Source organism: Acomys russatus, chromosome 5, assembly GCF_903995435.1.
Source record: "Acomys russatus chromosome 5, mAcoRus1.1, whole genome shotgun sequence".
Taxonomy (NCBI): domain Eukaryota; kingdom Metazoa; phylum Chordata; class Mammalia; order Rodentia; family Muridae; genus Acomys; species Acomys russatus.
In genome coordinates, this window is record NC_067141.1 from 57,220,269 (window position 1) to 57,245,419 (window position 25,151).

The window sequence follows — 25,151 nt, forward strand, 5'->3', positions numbered from 1 at the left end:
TAAGTCACTCTCATCAGCTGTGTAGCTGTGTGCCTCTGGGCTGGGGCCTTTCTACTTTCTAATCTGCCTTTAAGAGATGACCCCTTAGGATCCCTAAGACTCTCAGTGTGAGCTCTCAGAGCTCACAAAACCTGTGGCACTTTGACTTCAGCTCCTTCAATGACCTGATTGAACCACTAGATGGCACAAGAAGACCAGGTGACTAAGGGCCTTACCCTGAGGGGAAAGTGGTTCTGAGGGAGCGGAGTATTTCTTATGCTTTTCTTTTGACCTTCCCTCTCTGAGGCTTTATTGGCCAATATTTAAAATGAGGTTAAAATGAATCACTTTCCCCTTTGATTTCTAACTGCTAAAAGATCTGAGTCACCGCTATGAAATGTCCTGTAGCTAAGTTTATGTGCCTGGCTCGGAGTGTGTGTGTGTGTGTGTGTGTGTGTGTGTGTGTGTGTGTGTGTGTGAGAGAGAGAGAGAGAGAGAGAGAGAGAGAGAGAGAGAGAGAGAGAGAGAGAGAGAGAGAGAGAGAGAGAGAGACAGACAGACAGACAGACAGACAGACAGACAGAGAGAGAGAGAGAGAGTTGTTGTTGTTGCATTGCTGTTTCTCGACTGTGTTTTAACATGTCATGATTTTGTATGCCATCCTTCCTATTTCAGTCTAAGTGCTGCTGAAGGGGTATGGAGTGCTTGAGACACTCAGTAAAAACAAGCAAGCTATTTCTAAAGGCATGAATTAGAACATCGTGCTGAGTGGTGGAATCCATGTTCCTGTCCCCCTGCAAGTCAGGAGTCCTTCAGGAGGGGTGGTGGCTCAAGCTAGTACCCGCGCCCCCAACCTCCGACCCTTTGCCTCGGGCTGCTGGGACAGCTTCCTGGAGAATACAGCCTGGGCCTCTCTGGGCTACTTTAAACTTGGCACCAAATCAGACACTGGAGCTTTTCCAGGTGATTCAGAAACTCTTCCTGGGCTGGGCGGGGCTGTGAAGAAGCCCAAAACAATATTCAAATGCATTTTTTTCCTTCAGAGAAATACTTGAGAGGATTCTAGAAGCACTTACAGTCTCAGAATGTCATGGGCATGCCTGGGGATGTAGAGACAGGAAGATCACTGTACCTCGTGTCTTCTATAACTTCGTCTATCAACTTCAGCCACAGCTCAGCCAACTGGTTTGCAGGAATTTTCCCTTGGATTCCTGATTTTACAGCCTCTATGTTTGATTGCTGACGAATTAAGAAATAGGAGAGATAACTGATAACTGTGCCATGATGTCCAGGAAAGCTTTATTTCCAAGGTAGGGTAGGGACATAAACAGATGTAGTTACAGAAAAGCCAGAAGGCTTTGTTTCTTACTCGGTAGTATTTACCATAGCTTTGTGCTATTTACTTCTATTCATGATTCAATAGAAAGCCTTATCATGTATTTTGACCTTTGAAACCATGTAAATATTTCATGTACTCCAAAAATAAACAGAAAGAAACCATCAGGTAATTAGTGAGGGAACCCTAAAAAGACATAGACACAGTATGAGCCTAGTTATATTTCAGATGAATAGTTGAGCCAACCAATGTAACCTATGAAAATTACATTTTGACTACCTATCCTGAGTTATAAAACAAAGGCAATCCAGACTGTACTAAACACAGATCGGTAGGCTTGCTGTTCACAGTGGCTGATGTATGGAGTTTGAACAAATGAATGATTATACTTAGCATGGCCAAAGCTAGAGTCTCACTGTGGGAAAGATAGACCAAGTCCTTGGTGGTAGGTTAAAACTGGAGGCACCATTATGGCCTTCAATATTTTAACAGATGTAAAAATAAATACACATATATCTCTGTGTGTGTGTGTGTACGTGCACATGTGTATGACCAAGAGTTTCTTGGCTGACAAGGCCTATAGGCAACAAAATACTGGTAGCCGTGAGCACTCTAATACCCAGATTTTTGTTTGTTTGCTTGCTTTGTTTTGTTTTTCAAGACAAGGTCTCTCTCTCTCTCTCTCTCTCTCTCTCTCTCTCTCTCTCTCTCTCTCTCTCTCTCTCTCTCTCACCCTGGCTGTTTTGGATTTACTCTGTAGATCAGGCTGGCCTCGAACTCCGACATCTGCCTGCCTCTGCCTCCCGAGGACTGGGATTAAAGATGAGCGGCTTTTTTATTTTTATTTTTCAATGTCACTTCCCATTAAAGAAACTACAGCATCCTAGAAAAATGGTGATTTGAGCATTGGGGTTGAGAAAGTACAAGATAAGCCCAGAACGTTCTGATGTGTTAGTGTTGAGCATTTGCCAACAGAGAGGGGAAGGGAGTGCCCACCATGCCTAGCCAAAGTCCTGGTCAGGGAGAGCCACTCTCTTTGTCAAGACTAGCCTGAAGCTCAGACAGCTTGGTCAATGGAGAGAGATAAGGCACAAAACAGCCTTAAGAATATCCCATGCATAATTAGAAGGAAGGTGTGGCCAATTCCCCCTCAACTTCCTGAGGAAAGGGAATTGGAAACTAATAAAAATGTGCGATTTCAACTTTATTTTTTAATTGTATTTTATTTTATGTGCATAAGTGTTTTGCCTACACAGATGTCTGCATACCTTACATGTGCCTCGTACCCTTGGAGGCCAGAAAAGGGCATCAGATCCCTTGGAATGGGAGTTACAGGTGTTTGTGAGCTGCCATGTGAGCGCTGGGAACCGAACCCAGGTCCTCTGGAAGAGCAGCAAGCACTCTTAGTCACAGAGCAATTCTCTATCCATTGCCCTGCATTTCACCTTTACTAAATGAGAAATTATGCTGGCGTTCAAGTATCCGTCTATATTGGTGCTCCCGCCCCAGCCCCACACACGGAGACATCTTATTTATAAGTCTGTTTGCTTTTCCATGGTCTGTGATGCTCCTTGGGGTTGTCAGCAAAAAGAAGCCAAAGTGATGGGATGGGCACAAGCTTTTCTGCTTCAGTTCTAGGTCTTTGAGCTGCACGTTCAATCCGGGGCTGATCACTCTACGCTTGGGACCACTCACTGCTTGTGGGGTTCAGAGCTATCTTTCCAGCTCAATATTCATTGACGATTGCAAATGCCCCAATGTAACCATGTTTCCTCATCATAGACAGTAACAAGGCTATAACTTTGGAACCTAGTAAGGACCTGACACTCAGTTTCCCCTTTTCAGCATTGTTGCCACCTTTAATAGCATCAGCCAGGACAGTCACATGCACCATCTTGGTGACACAGAAGTATGTTAGAAAGAGGATTTATGGCCCGAGAGATGGCTCAGCGGTTAAGAGCACTGCATACTTTTTCACAGGTCCTGAGTTCAATTCCCAGCAACCACATGGTGGTTCACAACCGTCTATACCCTCTAATGCCGTCTTCTGGTGTGCAGGAGTACATGCAGATAGAGCACTCATATACATAAAATAAATACATAAAATTAAAAAAAGAGGATTAATATTGCCTTTATAACAAAAAGCAGCATCTTTATTTTGCTATGGAGTTTTTTTTTTTTTTTAAAGAATTTTATTACTATGTATATAGTGCTCTGCCTGCATATACATCTGCAGGCCAGAAGAGGGCATCAGATCACATTACAGGTGGTTGTGAGCCACCATATGGTTGCTGGGAATTGAACTCAGGACCTCTGGAAGAAGAATCACTGCTCTTAACCTTTGAGCCATCTCTCCAGCCCCTATGGAGTTTTTTAGCAGATAGTTTTCTCATATATCTTGGTTCAGCACTAAATAATATTAACATAAACTGAAATCATTTTGTTATTAACATTTTAATCATATACTTATGAGATTAATGCATATGACATGTATTGAATATATGGAAATGCCCTATTCCCCCACATCTAAATTAACATAATATTCAAATAAAAACACTAACGCTGGATGGATTTTACTCATAGCCAATAAAAGTAACAGTATCTTTTAATTGAGTAGAAATGTCTCAAATGTGCCACATTTCTCCTCACTATTATAGTTGGCCAGTGTCAAGAGGCGATCATGTGGATACTGTTCTTATCGACCAGAGGGGACACCCTCACCTTTATCCCCCCACCCCCCCCACCGCCCACCCCTGTGCTTCCAGAGAAGGAATGTTCCTCCAGCTTGAAGCAAGAACAGAGATGGGCAGGCCTGTGTCTTCCCATAGCAGAAATTATCTCTGTAACAAAAGCTGAAATCCTACAGACCGTACATGGCTATTGGAGCAAAGCACCCTTCATTTGCAAATCGTGTGGACACCTTTTCCTCTGCCCCCCAGCCTTGTGCATTCCTGTCTTTCTCATACGAAGGCCTTTATCCTAGTACGCGCTTGCTCAAGCCTAAGGCTTCCTTGTGGTTGGTGTGGCTGTTTGGATTCCAGCCAATAGAAAGTGAGCAGAAACCAAGTGTGTGACTTCTGGGCTTTTCCTAGTGAGGGGCCCTCATCACCTCCTTGTAGGCCAAAGCGTGGATGTCCCGGTGAACTGTGTCTATGGGATGGGCTGAGGTAACTCCTTAGTAAAAGGTAGAGCAAGCAGTGCAAGAGCCGGGACACTGGCACCAATGAACTTCTACTAGCTCCCGACCATCTTCCTCAGCCCTTAGTAAATTGCTCTTACCTTGTTGACCATTGTATTTGAAGACACTGTGCTACAATTGTTCAGCTTGTGTGCCAGTGGTGCTTCACTAACTGTTTAGTAAAAGGAAATGCAGGAAAGATAACTCACCAGCCGTTCTGCCATGACTAGGAGAGTGTTCACTGCATCCAGGCGATGACTAATGTCCTCCCAGTAGGAAGTCAGGGTGACCACGGGCTTTGTGTGGGCCCAAGGTAAGTAGTAGTAGTAGTTCCCTGGTGTGGAATGTCAGGAGTCAGTGAACATGGACACTTGAAGTGGGCAACATATTTATTACATAGTGCTACTCATTAATCATGCTTGGGGAACGGTCTTGGCTATGGTTTGTTTGCTGTTTGGGGAGCTGGAGACTAAACCCCAGGGCTGCATACAAGCTAGGACAGTTCTCTACTGCTGAGCCACACCCGAGCATATTCTAACTCATCAAGTTGGTTCAGTTAAGCAGCAGAGGGAGAGATGGTTCGTTCATCTGTTTTGTAAACTGTTCTAAACCACCAGCAAATTGAGCGCCAAGGATCTCAGGATCTACTCTGCGGTTCAGGATCACATAGCTGAACATCCACAATGGTCCTGTCACATGGCATTGTCACAAGAGTAGAGGGCACTGGAGGTTAGAGTCACTGCGTCTCCGTGGAAACTGTTCTTTTAAATTATGGGTTTGGCTGGAAGAGGAGCAACCTCGCCCCACACCCTGTTCTTTGCAAATCTTAGCTGCCTGCATGGGCTTGGCATTGCTCAGAAGCTTTCTGTAATTAAGACTAAATACTTGACACCTTCGGGGGCGTTTTATGGATTTTTTTTTTTTTTTCTGAGACAAGGTTTCTCTTTGTAGCCTTGGCTGTCCTGGACTCACTTTGTAGACCAGGCTGGCCTCAAATTCACAGCAATCCGCCAGCCTCTGCCTCCCGAGTGCTGGGATTAAAGGCATGCATCACCACGCCTGATGGCATTTTATGTTTTAAATTGGCTTGTTCAAAAACTTAGGTAAGAATATAGCAATGCTGTTGGACTGTTTATGTGCACAGACCCATGTACATAAACACATAATCTTAAAAAAAAATCTTTTTTAAAACGAGGTGATGGGACCAGCTGAATAACGGTGAGAAGAAGAAATCTGGCTTTTCCAGTGTCTGAGTCAGAATGCAACCATTGCACACTACTGAATCCCAGGGAGATTTGCACTTGGTGGGGTGAGGCTGCTTTAGGGACTGCGGTGTGTAGTGGGGCCACCATCATGGGATTTTATGAGATCTGGTTTCCAGCCTGAGCATTGGATTGGGAACCTGGGGTGCAGCTCCCGGGAATGGCATCTGAGTCTGGCCATCCCGCACCCCTTCTTTGCTTGCGTGCTAGCATGCACACATATTGGGGATGCTACACCTGAGTGGGATGATTAGCAGGCAACTTGTAGGAACTGGTTTTCTCCTTCCACCAATTAGGTTCTGAGGACTGAACTAAGGTTGTCTGGTTTGGTGACAATCTCCTTTATCCACTGAGTCCTCTCACTGTCCCACAGGTTTAGCTATTCTTCTGGTACCTAAACTCCAATCCTCTTTCTCACATTAACTAATGAGATGCTGGGGATAGTGACTACCAGAGGGGAAAAAACAATGCAGGTTCCTTGTCCCAGGGTATACCCACTGTAAGCATGAATATGAGAGAACACTCAACACCAGTCTTACCATCAAATACTGCACGGCTGTATTGAGTTGTCGATGCCAAAGGTTTACAGGTCGCATCAAACTTGTTGCCATAGTTACCAATGCTGACTTCAAACTGAATGGCTTCGCCAACGTCTTGCAACATGGTGGCTGAATGGAACACGGCAGACAGGCTGTACTTCCGCCTTCTCTGGTATTTCTATAAAGTAGAAGATGTGAGGTTCAGTGCCATTTCCTTTGTCTGTACTTATATGTGGATTTCCAGCAGATGTGATTCTAAGTCCAGGTAATTAGTACTGTACTAAATGCCAAAGGGGAATGTTCTCAGAGCCATCAGAAGCTCAACTTCTCAGGTAAGTGGGCAGAGACGAAAGGAGCAGCATGGTCCTCATGGAGCTGATTGACAGAGGGGGAAAAAATGTCTACAAGCCACGGTTTAAACAAATTATGTTTCTGTCATAATAGGACGAAAATTCACAACAACTTAAGTCAGTCCTAGTGCAATGATAGAAAAGGGGAACATTTTATTTTGTTATTACTTATTTTGCTGGTGACTAAACCCAGAGCCTTCGACATGCTAGGCAAGTACACCACCAGAGAGCTACATTCCCTGACCCGAAAGGACGCATTTAAAGTGAATTCATTGGATATATTTTTTAATATTGATGCATGTGAAGGGAGTATGGAATAATATAACTCAAATTGTTAACAGCAATACCGTCAGAAAACAGAGGGATACTGGGCGTGGTGGTACACACCTTTAATCCCAGTACTCAGGAGGCAGTGGCAGGTGGATTGTGGTGAATTCAAGGCCAGCCTGGACTACAAAGGGAGTCTAGGACAGCCAAGGCTAACACGGAGAGACCCTGTCTCAAAAAATAAAAAACAGGGGCTGGAGAGATGGCTCAAAGGTTAAGGGCACTGATTGCTCTTCCAATGGTCCTGAGTTCAATTCCCAGCAACCACAGGGTGGTTTATAACCATCTACAATGTAATCTGGTGCCCTCTACTGGCCTGCAGGTGTACATGCAGGCGGAGCACTGTATGCATGATGATAAATAAATAATAAATCTTAAAACAAAAACAAATACAAACAAACAAACAAACAAAAGAAAACAGAGGGGATAATGAAAACTTTATTTTCTAGCTTATAAGTATTTTATATTTTGAGTCACTTGTCCTGGACTCGCTTTGTAGACCAGGCTGACCTCGAACTCACAGTGATCGCCTGCCTCTGCCTTCCGAGTGCTGGGATTAAAGGCGTGCGCCACCACACCCGGCCTCTCTCTTTATCTCTTCTACTCCAGCCTCTCTTTTCTCTCCATTAGTAACTTAGCTGACTATCCTTTCCTTTTCTTTCTGTCTATACCATGGCCTTTATTCAACTGGATGGATCACTAACGGTAGGTGGGGGTTCTGGCTTTGTGTGGGGCAAAAAGTTTGACACCTATTTACACTGGTATCCAGACACCTTACCCAAAAACATTAAAAACAAAACTAAACTAAACTGAGACCCCTTTTTTTATTTATTGCATACAACCAGACATAATTATTTTGAAATTTTTCTTTTCTAATATTTCCATTTTTGAGCTATCATCAGTTACCCTAGTTCCCCAGTGCTCCTGGGGAGGCATTTGTTTTATGTCACCAAATGGAGTACTTAGGATAAAGATCGTGTTAAATGGAAAGCCTTCTCATGCATTGTATGTACCAAGTGATCAGAATTCCTCTATACCCTATCGGCTTCTAGAGACATGACTGCCCCCCATGCAGTGTGACCAGTCCCCCCCATGCAGTGTGACCAGCCACCTCATGCAGTGTAATCAGCCCCCTCATATGGTATGACCAGCCCCCTCATGCAATGCGACCAGCCACCTCATGCAGTGTGACCTGCCCCCTCATACAGTGTGACCTGCCCCCTCATACAGTGTGACCAGCCCCGTCATGCAGTGTGACCAGCCACCTTATGCAGTGTGACCTGCCCCCTCATGCAGTGTGACCTGCCCCCTCATACAGTGTGACCAGACCCCTCATACAGTGTGGCCAGACCCCTCATACAGTGTGACCAGCCACCTCAAGCTCCTACTACTGTGCCTTCATCACCATGGTGGGATGTACTCTCACCCTGTAACCCCAAATCAAGACCTCTTTTTTTTTTTTTTTTAAGTTGCTTTTGGAAAGAATTTTGTTACAGCAATGGGAAAAAAAAAAAAACAAAAAAACAAAAACAACAACAAAAAAAAAACACGAACAAATAAAAACCCCAAACCCAATACAGGATCCAGAAGAAATTGTCATGATTGCGGTGTTCCACAAGTGGGGAAGATGCTGTATCTGGCTGAGTCTGTTGGGCACACGTCCATTCAAGCTAAGATTCCATTAGAAACCCCTGGATGTTCTCAAGCAATGCCTGCCCAGATGCCCATAGAAGCCTCCCCAGGCTTCTCGCCCTGTAGCACCTGATCTCTGGAAAGAAGTTTGGGCTTCTTGCAACCACCACAATTAGGGCAAGAGAGTGGTGTGCACTGTCAGCAAAGGCTAAAGACAGAGCTCCCTCTGGACCACTTTGCGAGTGCAAGCTCTCTCTGGGGAGCATCCCTACCATGGAGTGCAGCTGCTCTAGGTTAGGGTAACTGAGAGTTTCACCAGGACTCCATCCTTTCCACTTCTCCTTTGACCTCAGGGCCCGGAGAGGTGGAGAGAGGAAGGAAACACAAACACTAGCTAGAGAAGCTGGATGCCTCATCGTTGGTTCTGGGACGACATTTGGGCCACAAAACTGCCCGCAACCAAGGAGAGCTACGTTATAGAATGTAAAGGCCAAGACCCAGGGTGAGGAAGGGATTCCTTGTGCTTGGTCCAGGCTGCGTGTTGCAGGGGAGCAGCTGCAAGATGGACAGACATGGCTGACCACAGCACTCAAAAAGAGCCTACCCTTCCCTTCATCTTGTGTTGAGACTTTGCAGTAAGATTCAGAAAAGAAGAAGTCTTACACCACCCGCAAGAAAAGTCAGTGGAAAAGAAGGTGGAGCAAGCAGGCTGTCCTGAAATGCTAGAAGACAGATGAAAATGGCAAAATTAGCTGCTTTTAGGGACAGTGTCCTTTGGATGCCTGTGGTTCTGGAATGTTTATAGGCAGCCACTTTGACATGTAGCAAGTATTGACTGTAATAAGTATTGTCTGACTTGTTGCTTCAACAACACTAGACAACAAGTAATTGTGTGTATGAGTTAATAAAAAAGCAGGAAGTACAAAACAAAAACAGAAAACAGGTTCCAGACCTAGGAACAAATGGAAAAATCCACACAGAGGCCCCAGAAGGCAATGGGTGCTAGAATAATGCTGTGTTGGCAACACTTGATTGTCTCTCTGCCTGGAACCTTTTATGAAAGCAACAGGCTGGACTTTGTTGCACCTGCCTGGTAAGACCCGCCCACCAGGCCCACCCAGAACCAGGCCAGTTCTGCACTAGGTAGTAGGGTACTCTTGGCTCTTTGACAAACAAGCTCCCTTTCTGTTGTGGCCTCACCAGCTCTACCAAGACCCTTGGTAGGATGACCAGGATTGTGTTCTCGGCTGAACTAACCAGACTCACAGAGCAGATAGGTTCATCAACTCGCTCTCTTGTGAGTTCCACTGCTACACGAGTGGGTGGGGTGTGCTTAGACTCTCAGCTCCTCTCTTGCCTTTGAACTGTTATCTGTTTTTTGTTTTGTTTTGTTTCTTTTCACATTTTGGTTTTAATTAAATGTCTGGTACAAGCTACTTCACTCTCTGTGTTTAATTATTTGGAACAAAGAGGATAAATTCTGTTCCATGTCCCAGTTGACAAAAGGCTGTTCTTTTACACACTGGCATATGCAATGGGCAGTATACATTGTTTGTGCTTTGTTGCTTTTCACTTTTGCTTTCAGTTTTTAACCAAATGAAGGAAATAAGCCTCATTGGTTGTTTGTGTTCAGTGGCTCTCTCACCTACTTCTGTTCCCCTTCTCTCATTATGGTTCTTTAAATTAAAGAGAAGGAACCTGAATTTAAATTGCACTCAGCTGACAGCAAAAAGCAAAAACAACAGACAAACAAAACCCCATGGGATATTATAATGGCAGAAGCCCATCCATCATGGCGTTTTTTTTCATAACTCTTAATTCCAAATTACATATTTACAATCCAGGTACAACGTGTGACTCCTCAGGCTCAACGCCACGGAGCAGTCACTTGCTTGGCGGCTCACAGGGTGTGTGCAGCTACCCTCCTGCATACTCCTGCACTAAACAGCATGTGGGCTGCCCCAGTATCCCACCAGCCCTCTCCCCTTTTTCTTTCTTCCTTTTGTCCTTTTTCTTAATTTGTCTTCAGTGTGCAGTGAAAATCTTGATAGAGTTGGAAATGATGTGGCGTGGACCTTACTGGGGATACATTTCTTTGACCTCTGTGTTTCCCTAACAAGCAAAAGACAGCAGAAAATGGATTTGCCTTGTATCTGTCTCACAGCACAGACTCATGGGATCCAACTAAAGTGGCTCTTCAAGAAGAGTCCAAGAAGAAGAGCCGATTCCATAGGATTTAGCTTGAAAAGTCAGGATAAGTCCAGCACTCTAAGCATTTGGTTACCCTTTTTGCTAGTAAACTGGTATATTTATATCTTAGCCCATTCAGGCTTCTATAACAACAATACCATGCCATCATGACTAATGATGAATATTTATTTCTCCCAGTTCTGGAGAGCCAATAGATTAGGTATCTAACAAAAGCCATTTTCTTGTTCAGGGAAGGCATCTTCAAAATATGTCTTAACACAGCAGGAGGAAAACACCTCTCCAGGGTATTCTTTGTAGGGCGACTACTGTCCTCACGAGGCCAGAGCTCTCGTTATCTGGTCACCACTGAAATGCTGTAATTACTAACCCCTTCACTTCGCAGGTTAGGTTTGAACGTATGAATTCTGGGGTGACAAAAACACTCAGACCATACTAACTTACAAGGACTGTGCTCCTGAGATTATAGCAATCCTCGGAACACGAGAGCCTCACCACATTTGGGTATATTCCCAGGAATTTATAACAAAGTAACTGAAAATTAGGGAAGGGGGGGGGGGGCAATTTCTGATCTTTAGGCAGAGGTGCTGTACTGGTGTCGGGATTAATGGACCACAGCCCACTCTCCCTGCAGAGCATGTCCCGTGGTCGACTAGGGGCAGTAGGGGACATTCATACGTTCGCTTTTGAGGATGCTTGATTTAAAGTATCATATTAGCGGGGCTGGAGAGATGGCTCAGAGGTTAAGAGCACTGACTGCTCTTCCAAAGGTCATGAGTTCAATTCCCAGCAACCACATGGTGGCTCACAGCCACCTGTAATGAAATATGGTGCCCTCTGCTGGCCTGCAGGCAGAATGCTGTATACGTATTAAATAAATAAATCTTTGAAAAAAAAATAAAGTATCATGTTAGCACAACTATTCCATACTACACATCAAGACACTGAGATGACTCCAGAGAAATAAAGACCTAAGTCCAAGAATGGTGCCATGGCATTAACTGGAGAACACTGTTTATGTCCGGGGTCAGGGAGATGAAGAAGGAGTAGAGATTTCTTAACAGTTATCTCCTCCTGACTCATTTTGATAGCCTGTAAGTTTACCTTAGAAAAACTGCAAGCAATTCTGGAGTCTAGGGGCAGACATGTGACCTTATTCTAGAGTGTACATCCTTTGTTTTGGACATTTTCGTGGGTGGGTTTAAAAGAAAATGCTTGGGGCTGGAGAGATGGCTCAGAGGTTAAGAGCACTGGCTGTTTCCCCAAAGGTCCTGAGTTCAATTCCCAGCAACCACACAGTGGTTCACAACCATCTATAATGAGATCTGGTGTCCTCTTCTGGCCTGCTGGCTTGCAATGCAGGAAGAATACTGTATAAGTATAAATAAATCTTTAAAATAAATTAAAATAAAGAAAATGCTTGTTATGGTTTTTGTTTGTTTATTTGTTTTTGCCTATTTTTGAATCATTCTATCTTGTAACATAAACTTCCTGGAGAGCATTTTTGCCTAGGTTATATTCTTTGCTAACTTGGTGGGAGTTGGGGTGGGGATGAGGAGTGTTATTTCTTTTCCTGTGTAGAGGTGTGCCCTGTGCCTTGCTCCCCAGGAGAGATAAAGTGAGGGGTAAGAGAAAGGGAACTGTAGGAAGATAGCAGAACATTATCCTCCGCTTTCGAAGTATTCAAAGGACTAAAATCGGGGCAGCCCAACAGCTGAGCTCCAGATGTTCTAAGCATGCAGGATGGAGATGCTCATCAGTGCTGCTTTAGATACTAGCCTGGCTTAATTGTCCTAGCGGAAGTCAGTGAGCAAGGCCATGGGAGTGGGGGAGATAAGAAGCTGGGCTACAACAGGTAGCTATTCTGTCAGTCATCCAAAAGGGGGAGGGGCAGATTTTATAGCTGGCAGATACTAGTTGACTTCAAGGAAGAAAACTGGCTCAGCTGAGAACTCATGAGAGTTGGACCTGGAAGCTGAGATAAAGATGTGCTCAGGGCATCAGCTGGGCCCAGGCATAAGAAGGCAGGCTGGAAATGGGCAGGATGATCAATAATGAAAGTCTTAGAAAGCTGCACGAGCTCATGGCTCTAAGACCATTCCCTTCATGTCAGCCACTCCGTATTTACTTGATTCAGAACTGGCATCTTTTGTAAAGATGCTGCTTAGTTTCTCCATAGTATGGATAAGAGAGAAAGCCCTGTCCAGTTATCAGAATGGAGGGCGTAACTGCTGAGGAAGTTGGTGGGCCCAAAGCAATCTGGAACAGGCCAGGAGAGGCCCTGGGTAAAAGGAGTGTCAGCGAGCCAGTTGTTCTCCAAAACAGTTTTGTGCGGTCTGAGAACAAATCCTGAGAGTCTCAGAAATAGAGTGGTGAACTTGAAAGACTTCCTGTTTTGAAGGAAGAAGGGACTCAGAGCCATTGTAATGTCAGCCAGAGGTAGGCGTGTCCTTAGCCCTGTGAAGCCTGAGACATAGCAGCTGCCTGTGAACTGGGATAACTGTGGTTCCTATGCCACCCCAGGGAGGGGGGCTCTTCCTCGCAACCTCTCCACCCAGGGGGACTGTTCAGGCACTCTGTTCCTGACAAGTACAGTAGATATGTGGTGGTCAGCCCTGACTTCAAATTTAACTGGATTGGCAAACCTGGGCCATTTGTCACGCCTCTGGGTATGTCTTGTTGTTCCCAGAGACAAAAGATGCTGAGGTTTTGGCTATAATTAATGGATTATCCCTGGCTGAATTTACATCATGATGGCATTACCGGGAGTTGGTGACAGCAGGAGGTGGAGGAAGCAGTTCACAAGGCACTCTGAGAAAAGACTGGCCCCTTTTTCTGTTTCCCCCTTTCTCTCTTGCCTGTTCACAATGAAGAAGCTCCTCAGCCACACATTCCTTCCATGATCCTGTTCTGTCCAGTTTGCACCGGACTATACAACCATGGCCCAAGCCTACAGAAACATTGAGCCAAAAGGAATCCTTCTGCCGTGAAGTTGTTTGTGTTTGGTAATTTTGGCCAGAGTACCAAAGACTGTTAACATCTCAGTGGCTGAAGCAGGCCTCATGGTCTTCATCGGGCTGCCCTGGATAAGCCAAGGGAGCGCGGGGGGTGGGGGGAGTAGGGTGGGGGGTGACTTACCATGAAGCAGATGACTCTTAGTCCCTCCGATCCCTTCCACCCCATGTTATGCTCACACTGACATTTACCTCGACAACCAGAAGGTCATCACTTGAAATGGGCTCAAGCTTCTTTTCTGGTGGTTTCTTTTCAAGGAAAGTGCTCAGTTCAACCAAGATCCTGCCTCTGTAGGCTACCCCTTCTCCCTGAAAGACAGAACACAGGGTTTCACCCACAGGCAGGAACCGCAGCAGAAGAACTCCTGTCTATCTAATCAGGCTAACACGGACTTTAACACACACACACACACACACACAACCATTCTCCCCATGATCCTAACCTCCAAAGTGAATCAGTAGCAATTCCTACTAATCGAAATCCTTACTATCTAAAGGAAGAGTCACCTACTTTCAGATGGATTCCAAATGATGCCCTGGGTTGCTAGGGCAGAGAAGGGTCTTAGCTGGACTGAGGCTGGTGCCTGTGAAGCCATGCTCTGGGTCTGGCAGGAGTTCCTGAAGCAGCATGGTGAAGGAGAGCAGGCTCAAAGCCTCCTCCATCTTTGTTCGTCAGAGCAGCCTGGAATTTTTGTTTATTTATTAACTTGGACCCTTTTCTTTGCTACTCATACTAAAGAAACTGTCATGTGGCAACCAGACAGGTCTCAGAGTGGCCAGGAAGCAAGGGATGAAGATGCTCTGAGTGCCGAAATGCAGAAGTCAAGAGTGTATACTCCTCCAACCACACTCAGCAGCGGTCACCCATAGTCTTCGGCAGAGAAATATAAAGCTCCCGATTCCTCCACTGTCTTCACTGTTCCCTTCCTGGGGCTTTTGCTCTATTATAATCCATTTATTTATTTATTTATTTGTTTGTTTGTTTGTTTTTAGCATTGGGGGATAACCAAAAGACATTTGACTTCTACTATAGTCAAAAGAGAATTTTCCATCTGTGAAACAAAGCTCAAGGACAGCTCGGGGTCTCCACGGTCACGCCACTGCAGATTCTGGAACATGCATTGGAAGAGGCAGTGACCAGCACTGGCTGCTGGTGTCGTCCATTAATGTAGAGTTGAAGGTTGGACAGATGTGGGTGTGCCATTTACCCCAGTTTATTACTCAGTCACCAGGATCTTTTTCTTTTCTTTTTTTAGGCAGGGTTTTGCTATGTAGCTCTGGCTGACCCAGAACTCGTTGTATAGACCAGGCTGGCTTCAGGCTCACGGAGATCCACCTGCCTCTGCCTCCAGAGTGCTGAGATTAAAGGCATGCACTACTATGTCTGGCCTTCCAGAATCCTCTTGTATTCTTTACTTCTAAGTCTTAAGAAGTATAAGACTTCTCTCCTTTACTGCTTTGGTCTGTGTTAGGGGTGGGAAATATAAGTGCCCTCACATGAGATACTAATTACTATTATAAGAAGGAATTCCATTAACCAGGGTCCATTAGTCACACCCTTAATTGAGAAACTAACCTTTCCTGTATTCAGCTCGTCATAGGGATCAGGGAATCCTGTGTACTCTCTGGGGCTTCCATAAAGATTCAAGTAGCAAGGTCCAAATGTTGGGACAAAGCCCACCTCTGTCTCTCCTGTGTTTGCTGAGACATAAATGTCATTATTAGATTTCAGGTCTGTAATAGTCAAACTATGGAAATAAATATTAGTTCTTAGTCAGTTAGGTGAGATGAAGTTTTTCCTCTAGTTTGTGAATTAATTGTGTTAGTGAAAATTATGGGCCTGCCATATTTTTATTTTACTATTGCTTAAAGACATTAAACAAACAAACAAAAAAAAAAACTGGGGTAATTCAAACAAACTTATCTTTACAAAAAGAATGTTGTTTAAATGAAAGAATCATAAGATTTTCAAGTCGGTCTTCACATTTTTTGCAAGTTTATAGCTGACATATTAAGTATTTTGTCATAGATGGAGTAAAAGATGATATTGTTTTAAGAAGTCATTTAAATAATGTACCAGATCTACTTAATATCACCCATAAAGATATCATTTAGCCTCAAGCAGTATGGTAGGTGCTGTTAAAACTACACTACCAAATTTAAATATATCAACGAGTGTGCTTTTTGGAAGTGGTAGGCGGACTGCCATCCCCTGCTTTCCCTCCCCAATGAACGTCTGATAAACACTGTCTCTGCTTCTTGGACTTAGGCAAGATTACCCTGCAGCGAAGGGTCCCGAGGCAACGCAAGGAAACAGCCAAATCAAGAGGAAGCCATGGGTGAGCTCTCCTCATCAGCCTGAATGGCTCCCAAATGAAAGAGGGGTGAGGTTTTCTCCAAAAAGCAGTTAGGAGCATTCTTGGGAGATACATAGAGGTCAAAATTTGGTTCACTAGTTTGGTTTCATGCCTTTCACATTCAATGGTGTAGGGCCAGGACATTGGGTCAGAATAAGGACTGAAGCACAGAGTCTCAGAGAAAGAATGTCCATGTCAGCTTGCGAATGCCAGTGCTTCTCCATCTCAGAACCCTCATCCAGAGCAACAGTAACATCTGCCTTAACAGGACTGTGATGGTCAGCACTGAGCAAACTTGCAAAAAATGGCAAGTACTGCACAACCCAAAATACGTGTTCTGAAACCGTGTACTGGGGGGAGGGATGGGAAAGTACTCGCATCTTCCAACCTAGAGATTCACGTTGAAAGTGGGCACAGGTACCTTACACATTATCATCAACCGTTATCCGCAGTCAAGCCGGACAGGGTGGTGTGCCTCTGCATGAAAATGTGAAACACGGCACAAAGGCTGGCTCTCAGATTTGTTTTAAACTTAGCCATGCAGGACAAACACACACCACTGGTGAAAAGTTCTAACTCCAGCAAAAACGGTATTTGAGACAGTGAAACATCAAAGGAAGGGTTTTAAAGACAATAATCAATTAATATAGTCTTAGTAAGATGCCAGAGGATAGAAAGCCATAGAGGACAGCAAAATTACAAAGCGTAAACCTGTATACGATGCAGCCCCAGTTCCCGAAGATGAGAAATCTACGTAGTAAAAATATGATTGGTTAAAAACAAGAGAAACACGGACAGTATAAATTACACACTGCACAGTTAATCATATTCGGTGCTACATAAGCAGCTTAGCAACAGCAGGGACTCCCAATTCACACCCAAATCCCACGAGCCTTTTGAATCCATACTAGTCTTTCCAGTTAAACTGGCTCAAAGCTTTGTGACAAGTGGTAGAATCACCAACAAACTTGCCTGCTTCAAAGAGCCCGGCATTTGCGACGAGCTGGCTTCCCACAGCCACAGGAAGCAGGCGAAGCTACCAACACAGCATGCTTTTAATAAAACATTTACACGTCCTTAAGTGGGACCACGGCCAGGAAAACGCAAGTTAATTGGGTTTGAGGCGATATAAGCAAACACCTGTAGTTAAGCCTCGATTATGAGATGCAAAGCATGGTTTGTTTCTTTGTGTACATGGGGTGGGGGTCATCTTGCTGTTGTTTTGGGACCCTGAACCAGGCTACCTCTAGGACCTGTAATGGCAGACATACTCAGAGAAAGGGACTGAAACTGCCCGCAATGGTTTCTGGGTTTAGTTCTGATGTCGTTACTAAGTAAAAATATTTTTTACTAGTATTTCTTGAACCACTATGTTTAGATATGATTTAGTGACTCCCTACTTAATAAGTGGGCTGAGTTGCTTTCACTCAGTCTTGATACAGAGGTGGCACTTTTTAGCCTCTGTTGGTCTTCCTTAATCTATAGTGGGCACAGCCATATTGCCCACTCATCAAAAAGAGGCTTTAAGCACTCCTACCCTTCCTCATCCACCTCTCTTTTCTATGCTCGTGTTTTACCTTTCAGAGGGTGATGACATTTATATTCTGGAAGAAAAGAAATGATCCCCACGTTACAGTAACCATCTCAGTACTTGCTTTCTGACTCCATCCTTTGCTGAAGCTTCAGTCTTTTGATGCCTTCAGAGGAGGATGTGCAGATGCAAGCTCTTCCTGACTTTCAGCTGTTCGCTTAAAGTGATGGCACATGGCTTTCTATTTGAACCAGGCATTTCTCTGCCTACCTCCTTGTTTCCCCTGAGATTTAGAGTTGTCTTTTTTTTTTTTTTTTTTTTTTTAACATCTCAAGATATGAAACGAGTGTCTTCTTTATCATCCTATCTCTAGGATCTTCTAGGTTCTTGACGTTGGTCAGGATTGATACTATTTATTTGTTATTTTACATGTATGAGTGCTTTGCCTGCCTGTATGTATATATGTATATCATGTATGTACAGTGCCTTCAGAGGCCTGAAAAAGGCAGCAGAGCCCCATGGAACTGGAGTTATGGATGGTTGTGAGCCACCTTAAGGGTGCTGGGAACCAAACCCGGGCCCTGTGCAGTATCAGTAAGTGCTCGTCACCACTGAGCCGTCTCTCCACCCTCATATTGATGCTATCCAAACACCGATGCTCTTCAAACACATAAAATGGGCATAAAAGGAAACTTCAGTTTCTCTAGACAAAATTTTATTCCAAATTACTTCACTTTACTCAATATGTTTAATCTACTGGCCCTTGCAAAACTCAAGGCCCTTGCAAAGCTGTAGGTATTTATGTGCTTATTTTAATTTTTTTCTCTTGTCATTTGAACTGCTTTTCCTTTCTTTACTTCAGTCCCTGGATATTCACCAAGCCATAATAACAGATACAACAGTGTCTGGGCACTCTGTACTGATAAGCAAGACCATTCTAAAACAGCTCCTGGCAAAAGGGTTTTGGATAGGAGCAAGAAGGCTACACATTTAGAACTTATTTGCTTCCATTTTTAGTTATTTTGTTGTTTATCACCAAAACATCACTGGCATGGTACATGGGCCTCTTTATGTTTGTATGTATGTGTGGGGTTGGGGGAGGGGTTACTTTGGATTGAGCCCAGAGCTTTGTATTCTCTGGGTACACACTCTACTGACTGGCTACCTTGCCAGCCCTTCCACTCATTCCTACTCTGCGACAGGGTCTTGATAAGTTATCTAGGCTGTAGGGAGAGTGCCTATGCAGCGCAGACAGGTCCTGAACAACGTGTGAGCCTCCTGTCTTAGCCTCCTCTGCAGTTGGGTCACAGTCCTGTGCCACCAGGCCCAGAAACATTTGTCTTGTAAGGCATCAAGCCTGTTTCTGCCACAGCTCACGCTTTCTGCGTAAGCACTGCTCCATAACCGTTGCACTGAGGGAGCACCTCGCTCCGTTCTTTTCCAGAAGCTGTGAATCCTGTCTCGTTCTGGTCCTCAAGTGACTTACCTTCTACTTCTCCCCCAGAGGCAGCGATCTTAGAGAGGTACAGGTACGTTGTCCCAACTACATCATTTTTGGTAAGCCGGTCCCTGTGCAAAACAAGAGGTTACGCTTCTACCTATGAAGTTATATTATTTCAATGATATTAACTGAAGAGTTACAGGACTCCAGATCTCAGAAACCGTCCTGTCCAGTGGCCTCAGGCTTTCCTGTACTTAAGGAGTGTGTGCAGACTTCCCACCTTCATCTGTCCAAATTCAATTCAGAAAGCCTGGGCTAGGGTCCGAAATGTGCAAACAACTACTACAAATCTAATGCCGACGACTCTCTGGCCACCATAGAAATCCTGATCCAGTCAGACTGTTCATTCTGCTTTCATGAAGTTGAGATTTGCAGAAAAGTCAAAGGATCTTTCAAATGGCCACGCTTCACACCATTGCCGTAAAAGGAACTGACCAGTTTATATGATGCTCTATTGTGAGTTTACTAGTGGACTATGATTACATTATGTACAATAGTCAGATACAGCTTACCATGTCCACGCTAATCTTTATGGTGCTTAAAATGACTTAACAAGTATAACGGGATGCAGCTAAGGTTGTATCAAAGAGAAAATGTCTCTTCCAATTAAATTCAAATGTGTATTGAGTGCCTACTGTATGACAGATGTTGTTTCTCGGAGTGCGGCTGCTTGACTAAAACTTAAATCTTACCTACATCGTGGGGAATTTTTTGCCAATATTCACTACAAGTACAAATGTCAAGTGTACCTTTCTGTAGGTGTTCCAGAGAGACCTCAGGTGGGACTGGCCTCTTTCTTTTATTCATTAGCTGTCTAGTGGCCTGCCCACTCTGAAGCCTAAGGCTCAGTGTTTGGGGGAAAGATCATAGCAGAATATCTTATAAGAAGTAACCAATCCAAGTAATTTGTTAGAAAGATGTTATATACAGCTTTTAAATTATAAACACAGGTTTGAATCTTTTCTGTCTGTTCACAAGAGTTACAATCCTTAGCCTTCCCTTCCTTAGTTCTTCAAATTCCCTTCAGTATGTGCAATCTCAGATCCGGGCCCAAGGATTCCCCAATGAAACTGAGGCCCTCTGTGCATCCTTATCTCTGTAAGTGCTTTGGAGGGGGCAGGAATGCCCATGTCCAGAGAGCCAACACATGATGCTGTGATGGCTCAACCAGCAGTCACCAGGTCCAGAGTCAATAGGCCAGAGTAGATACCAGAGCCATGGGGCCAGGGTTAAATTCATACCCCTGAGGGTTACCTAGGGCCCTGGAACCTCCTACAGTATATGACCTGAGGAGGCCCAATGCCTTGAAACCTTTACATCAAAGAAGGGGATACTTTGTTCTCAAATCTCAGCTGCAGCTCTCAGTTATACTGCAGGCAGAACACAAAGAGTCGCTCTCTTCCACCTAGCATGCCATCCTAACATGAAAGTCAGATGCATTTGACCAAAGGAGAAATGTGGGATCACCAGGCAGTATGTGAGCCCAAAGGGGTCCATAATTAGCAAGTGGCTGTGGGTAAACCACCTGGCCTCTCTGAGCCTCAATGGTCTTACTGTAAAGTGAAGCTGAGAGCAGTCCCTGCCCCCACAGAGTTACCATGGAGATGATGACACCACTTGCCCATGTGTCTTCCTTAGAGAGCCAAGGGCTGTCAATTGAACAATCCATCCAACAAGAACATTCTATGAATGGTCTTATGATGGCCATTGGTTCGGAGAGGTTGGTCTGGCAAGAATACATCAATAACCACCCCCCCATCCTCCTTCCTCTCTTCACTTTCCTCTCTTTTCTTGAGCCTTGGTCTTATGTAGCCCAGGATGACCTAGAATTCACAATCCCCTCAGTCTTCTAAGTGCTGGGATTGCAGGCATGTGCTACGGTGCCTGACTTAAGGGTTTTTTTTTTTTGTTTTGTTTTTTTGTTTTTTTTTTTCTCCCTGTTTGTGTAAGCGACTTTATCAATTTCCCTTTTTAATCATAACAAAGAATTGTTTTCAGACATTTTGGTGATTCTTCCTAAAAATTGGCTTACTCTATTTCTAAAGTCTGTTTTGGACAGCCTAATGGGATTAACATTCCTAATTTCTTATCTTTGAGTATTTTCAGATGATTGCTTCCTTTATTTTATTTTTATGAACAATTGAACCAAGATATCTAAAACTTTTCAAAAAGTCTTTTCTATTACTGTTGTTATTTTCTTATTGTTTTTATTTTTAAAGAACTCTCTGCCACTCAGTTCCAGCTTCAGCTTTCTTGTGGAAGAACAGCAAACACTCCAACAGGTGAGAGTGAGGTCATCTAAGCAATTCATTCAGTACCCAGCTGTTTAATTCTTTAATGCTGAATCCAACACACTCTCAACTCACCAGTCATATACTGTTAGCTTTATTTTTTCACACATGGAGGGAAACTGTTAAAGAGAAACAGAAAATGGTAATTATTTCTCTACTAATCCACTAACGAGTGGAGTCAATATCCTCAGTTTTTATGAAAGAAAAGAAAGCCAAACCTTGATCTGAAGATTGACAACTTGATTCCATTCAGGGTTTGCATTTTTCTCAATTATATTTGTGCAAACCTGCAAAAATTGCCAAAGAAAAACAGTAGGTAGTCATAGTTCTAACTGCTAACAGCTGTGTGTGTGTGTGTGTGTGTGTGTGTGTGTGTGTGTGTGCGCGCGCGCGCGCACGCGCGCGTGCCCGCATGCACGTGTGCATGTATATGACCGTGACTTTAGTGGTATTCTTATTAGCTATATATTTAGTAACCTATAAACCTTTTCCCTATTCATCCATCCATCCATCCTTCCTTCCTTCTTTTTTCCTCCCCCCTCCCCTTTCTTCCTTGTCTCTCCTCTTGCTTCCTCTAGTCTTCTCTGTCTTCCTTTCTCTTCACGCCTCCCTTTTGATTGGTGACAGGGACTGAACCGGGCTTCACGCATACAGAACACATACCCCTACATCTCAAACCTGAACTTTATCTATGTCTTCACTTGCTAATGTCAAACAGGTGACTGTAACAGGAACTAAACATTACTGAACATTCATTATATACTATCTGATAAGTATCTCACGGTTACTAATTAACCAAGTCTTTCAGTCCCACTCACCAACATCCTGCCTACTCCTGTCTCTGCATTTCCAGTCACTCAGTTGCTTAGGCTTACAGCCAGTCAGTACAGCACCCTTCCCCAAGCCCATCCCACCCAATCTGCCATTAAACCCTGACTCTTGTTCTTCATGAGACTCCTGGCATACTTCCTCACAGGCATCCGCACTTGGCATCCAGATGACTCCCCACTTCCCTTCCCGCCTTCTGACTGTGACACCACTCTACCACGAGCCCTCAAAGTTCACGTAGGATGAAGTGCAGCGCTCTCTCTGCCCCATAAATCCTTTCTATCCATCCCCCACTGAGCTCATGTCTCACTTTCCTTTTGGCTTGCTCTCCTCCAGTCACACGGGCTTTCCATCCCTGAAAGGATGCTTCCTTCCTGGCCTCTTCCACAGCTCCTCTTCCTCCGTGGAAGCCCCTGCCCTCAGGATCTCTACACACCGAGGCCTCTGCTCAAATCTTACTTTTTCCAAGGTGTCCCACCCGATAACTTCACTAAATACACTCACACACACACATTGACACACACTCACACACACACACACATTGACACACACTCACACACACACATACATTGACACACACTCACACACACATACATTGACACACACACACTCACACACACACACACATTGACACACACTCACACACACACATTGACACACACTCACACACACACATACATTGACACACACACACACACACACACATACATTGACACACACACTCACACACACATACATTGACACACACTCACACACACACATTGACACACACTCACACACACATACATTGACACACACACACTCACACACACACACATACATTGACACACACACTCACACACACACATACATTGACACACACTCACACACACACACATTGACACACACTCACACACACACATACATTGACACACACTCACACACACACATACATTGACACACACTCACACACACATACATTGACACACACTCACACACACATACATTGACTCACACACACACATACATTGACACACACACACTCACACACATACATTGACACACACACACACACACACATACATTGACACACACTCACACACACATTGACACACACTCACACACACACATACATTGACACACACTCACCCGCATGTGTGTACATACATATACATCTATCTATCACTTGCTGTCACTTTGCTTTCTGTGTAGTTCTCAGCACTGACTAAAATCATTTAGTTCTCCCTTGCTTGTTTATTGACTATGTGATGATTTCAATGAATTTTCCCCCCAAAGTTCACAAGTTGAAAACATAAATTCCTATGTGTATAGAATTTGGAAGTGGGACCTTTGGGGAGGAAATTGAAAGTGATGAGGTCATGAATGAGGTTCTCATGGTGGCATTCGTAGCTTTATCAGGAGACAGAGAGAGATTTGAACTGTCATATTTACCCGCTTGTCACTGGTCCTTCTGCCATAGCACAATGCGGCAGAGGGTTTTTAAACAGATACTAAGCAGATAGCCATGCTGTGTTCTTAGATTTTACAGTCTCAAAACCATGAGCCAAGCAGACGTCTATTCTACAAATTACCCAATCTCAGGTATTTTGTTCCAACAATAGAACACAGATCAAGACAGTCTGTGTTTTTTAGGCTCTGTAAGAACTATCATAGCTGCCTGTATGTCATTTCCGCATTCCAGAACACAAAACAGATTACTTCTTAAACTAATTAACCAACTCAAAGATCCTAAGGGATCCTTAGCCGTCACATTTACAGCTTAGGAAATTTAAGCTCAGAAGGTAAGGAGTGCAGCTGACTGTGGAGTAAAATGAAGTCTGCAGTTCAAATCCGACTTCATCGTATCCCAGGGGAAGGGGCTTTCTCACTGCATCCACAGTGACCCTCCTAGGAAATCAGACGCAGTCACATGTGTGCTGTTTACAGATTCCTGCTTTAATAACTAAATGGCCCAAACACAAAGGCCATGCTGATTCTTGATTCCAGTAACTGTCCAGGGCATTGTCATTCTATGGACTAAAAGTCTCCATCTCTGGCCACCTCTATGGTGGACGTGGTCTCCCCTACACCAAGGGTCTCTCTGAATTTTCCAGAGGACTAAGATGGGCTTTTTTGCTCTATGCTCCTTTCTCCGAAGCTTGTTAGAGCACAAAGGGTGAGATACCCAATGGGAGTCAGGAGTTGGGGGTATCCTTGTAAGCTTTGGCTGTCCCAGCCTAGAGCAGCAGTTTTCAACCTGTGGGTCAAGACCCATTTGGGGACTGAACGACCTTTTCACAGGGGCTGCATATTAGATATCCACATATCAGTGGCAAAATTACAGTTAGGAAGTGACAACAAAATAATGTTATGGTTGGAGGTGACCACAACATGAGGAACTGTGTTAAAGGGTCGCAGCATCAGGAAGGTTGAGAGCCACTGCTCTAGAGTTATCTGAGAGGGAAGTCTCATTTGAGGAATTACCTAGATCAAATGGGCACGTGCAAATGTCTGTGGGGATTGTCTAGAGTGTTAGTTGACATAGGAGGGCCCAGCCTGCTAGGGATAGCACCATTCCCTAAGCAAGTGGTCCTAGGCTGTATCAGAAAGGTAGCTAAATATGAGCCTGTGAACCAGCGAGAGACTGAGCTAGTAAGTTGTGTTCCTATGCAGTCTGAGTTCCTGCTTGGATCTCTGTCTGATTGCCCTCAATGATGGGTTGGACCTTGTAAGCTGAATGTTTTATCACAGCTGCGGAATGGAAACCAGGAATGATTCGTGGCCCGCTGGGGATTTTGCCCAAGTCTACTGGAATAGTTGAACCTGAGAAATAACTACA

At 44.3% G+C, this 25,151-nt stretch overlaps 1 protein-coding gene across 1 annotated transcript in view; it reads right to left on the reverse strand.

Annotated features, from left to right (window-relative positions):
• Myof (myoferlin) overlaps nt 1-25,151 on the reverse strand; it is a 148,228-nt gene that overhangs the window by 58,354 nt on the left and 64,723 nt on the right. Inside the window, exons 14-22 of the mRNA XM_051146405.1 lie at nt 21,724-21,792; nt 21,581-21,624; nt 19,200-19,282; nt 16,894-16,932; nt 15,402-15,526; nt 14,018-14,134; nt 6,295-6,472; nt 4,703-4,827; nt 1,112-1,218 (exon numbers count right to left, since the gene is read on the reverse strand). Coding sequence (XP_051002362.1) covers nt 1,112-1,218; nt 4,703-4,827; nt 6,295-6,472; nt 14,018-14,134; nt 15,402-15,526; nt 16,894-16,932; nt 19,200-19,282; nt 21,581-21,624; nt 21,724-21,792 — 887 coding nt within the window. The remainder of the gene's footprint in view (nt 1-1,111; nt 1,219-4,702; nt 4,828-6,294; nt 6,473-14,017; nt 14,135-15,401; nt 15,527-16,893; nt 16,933-19,199; nt 19,283-21,580; nt 21,625-21,723; nt 21,793-25,151) is intronic.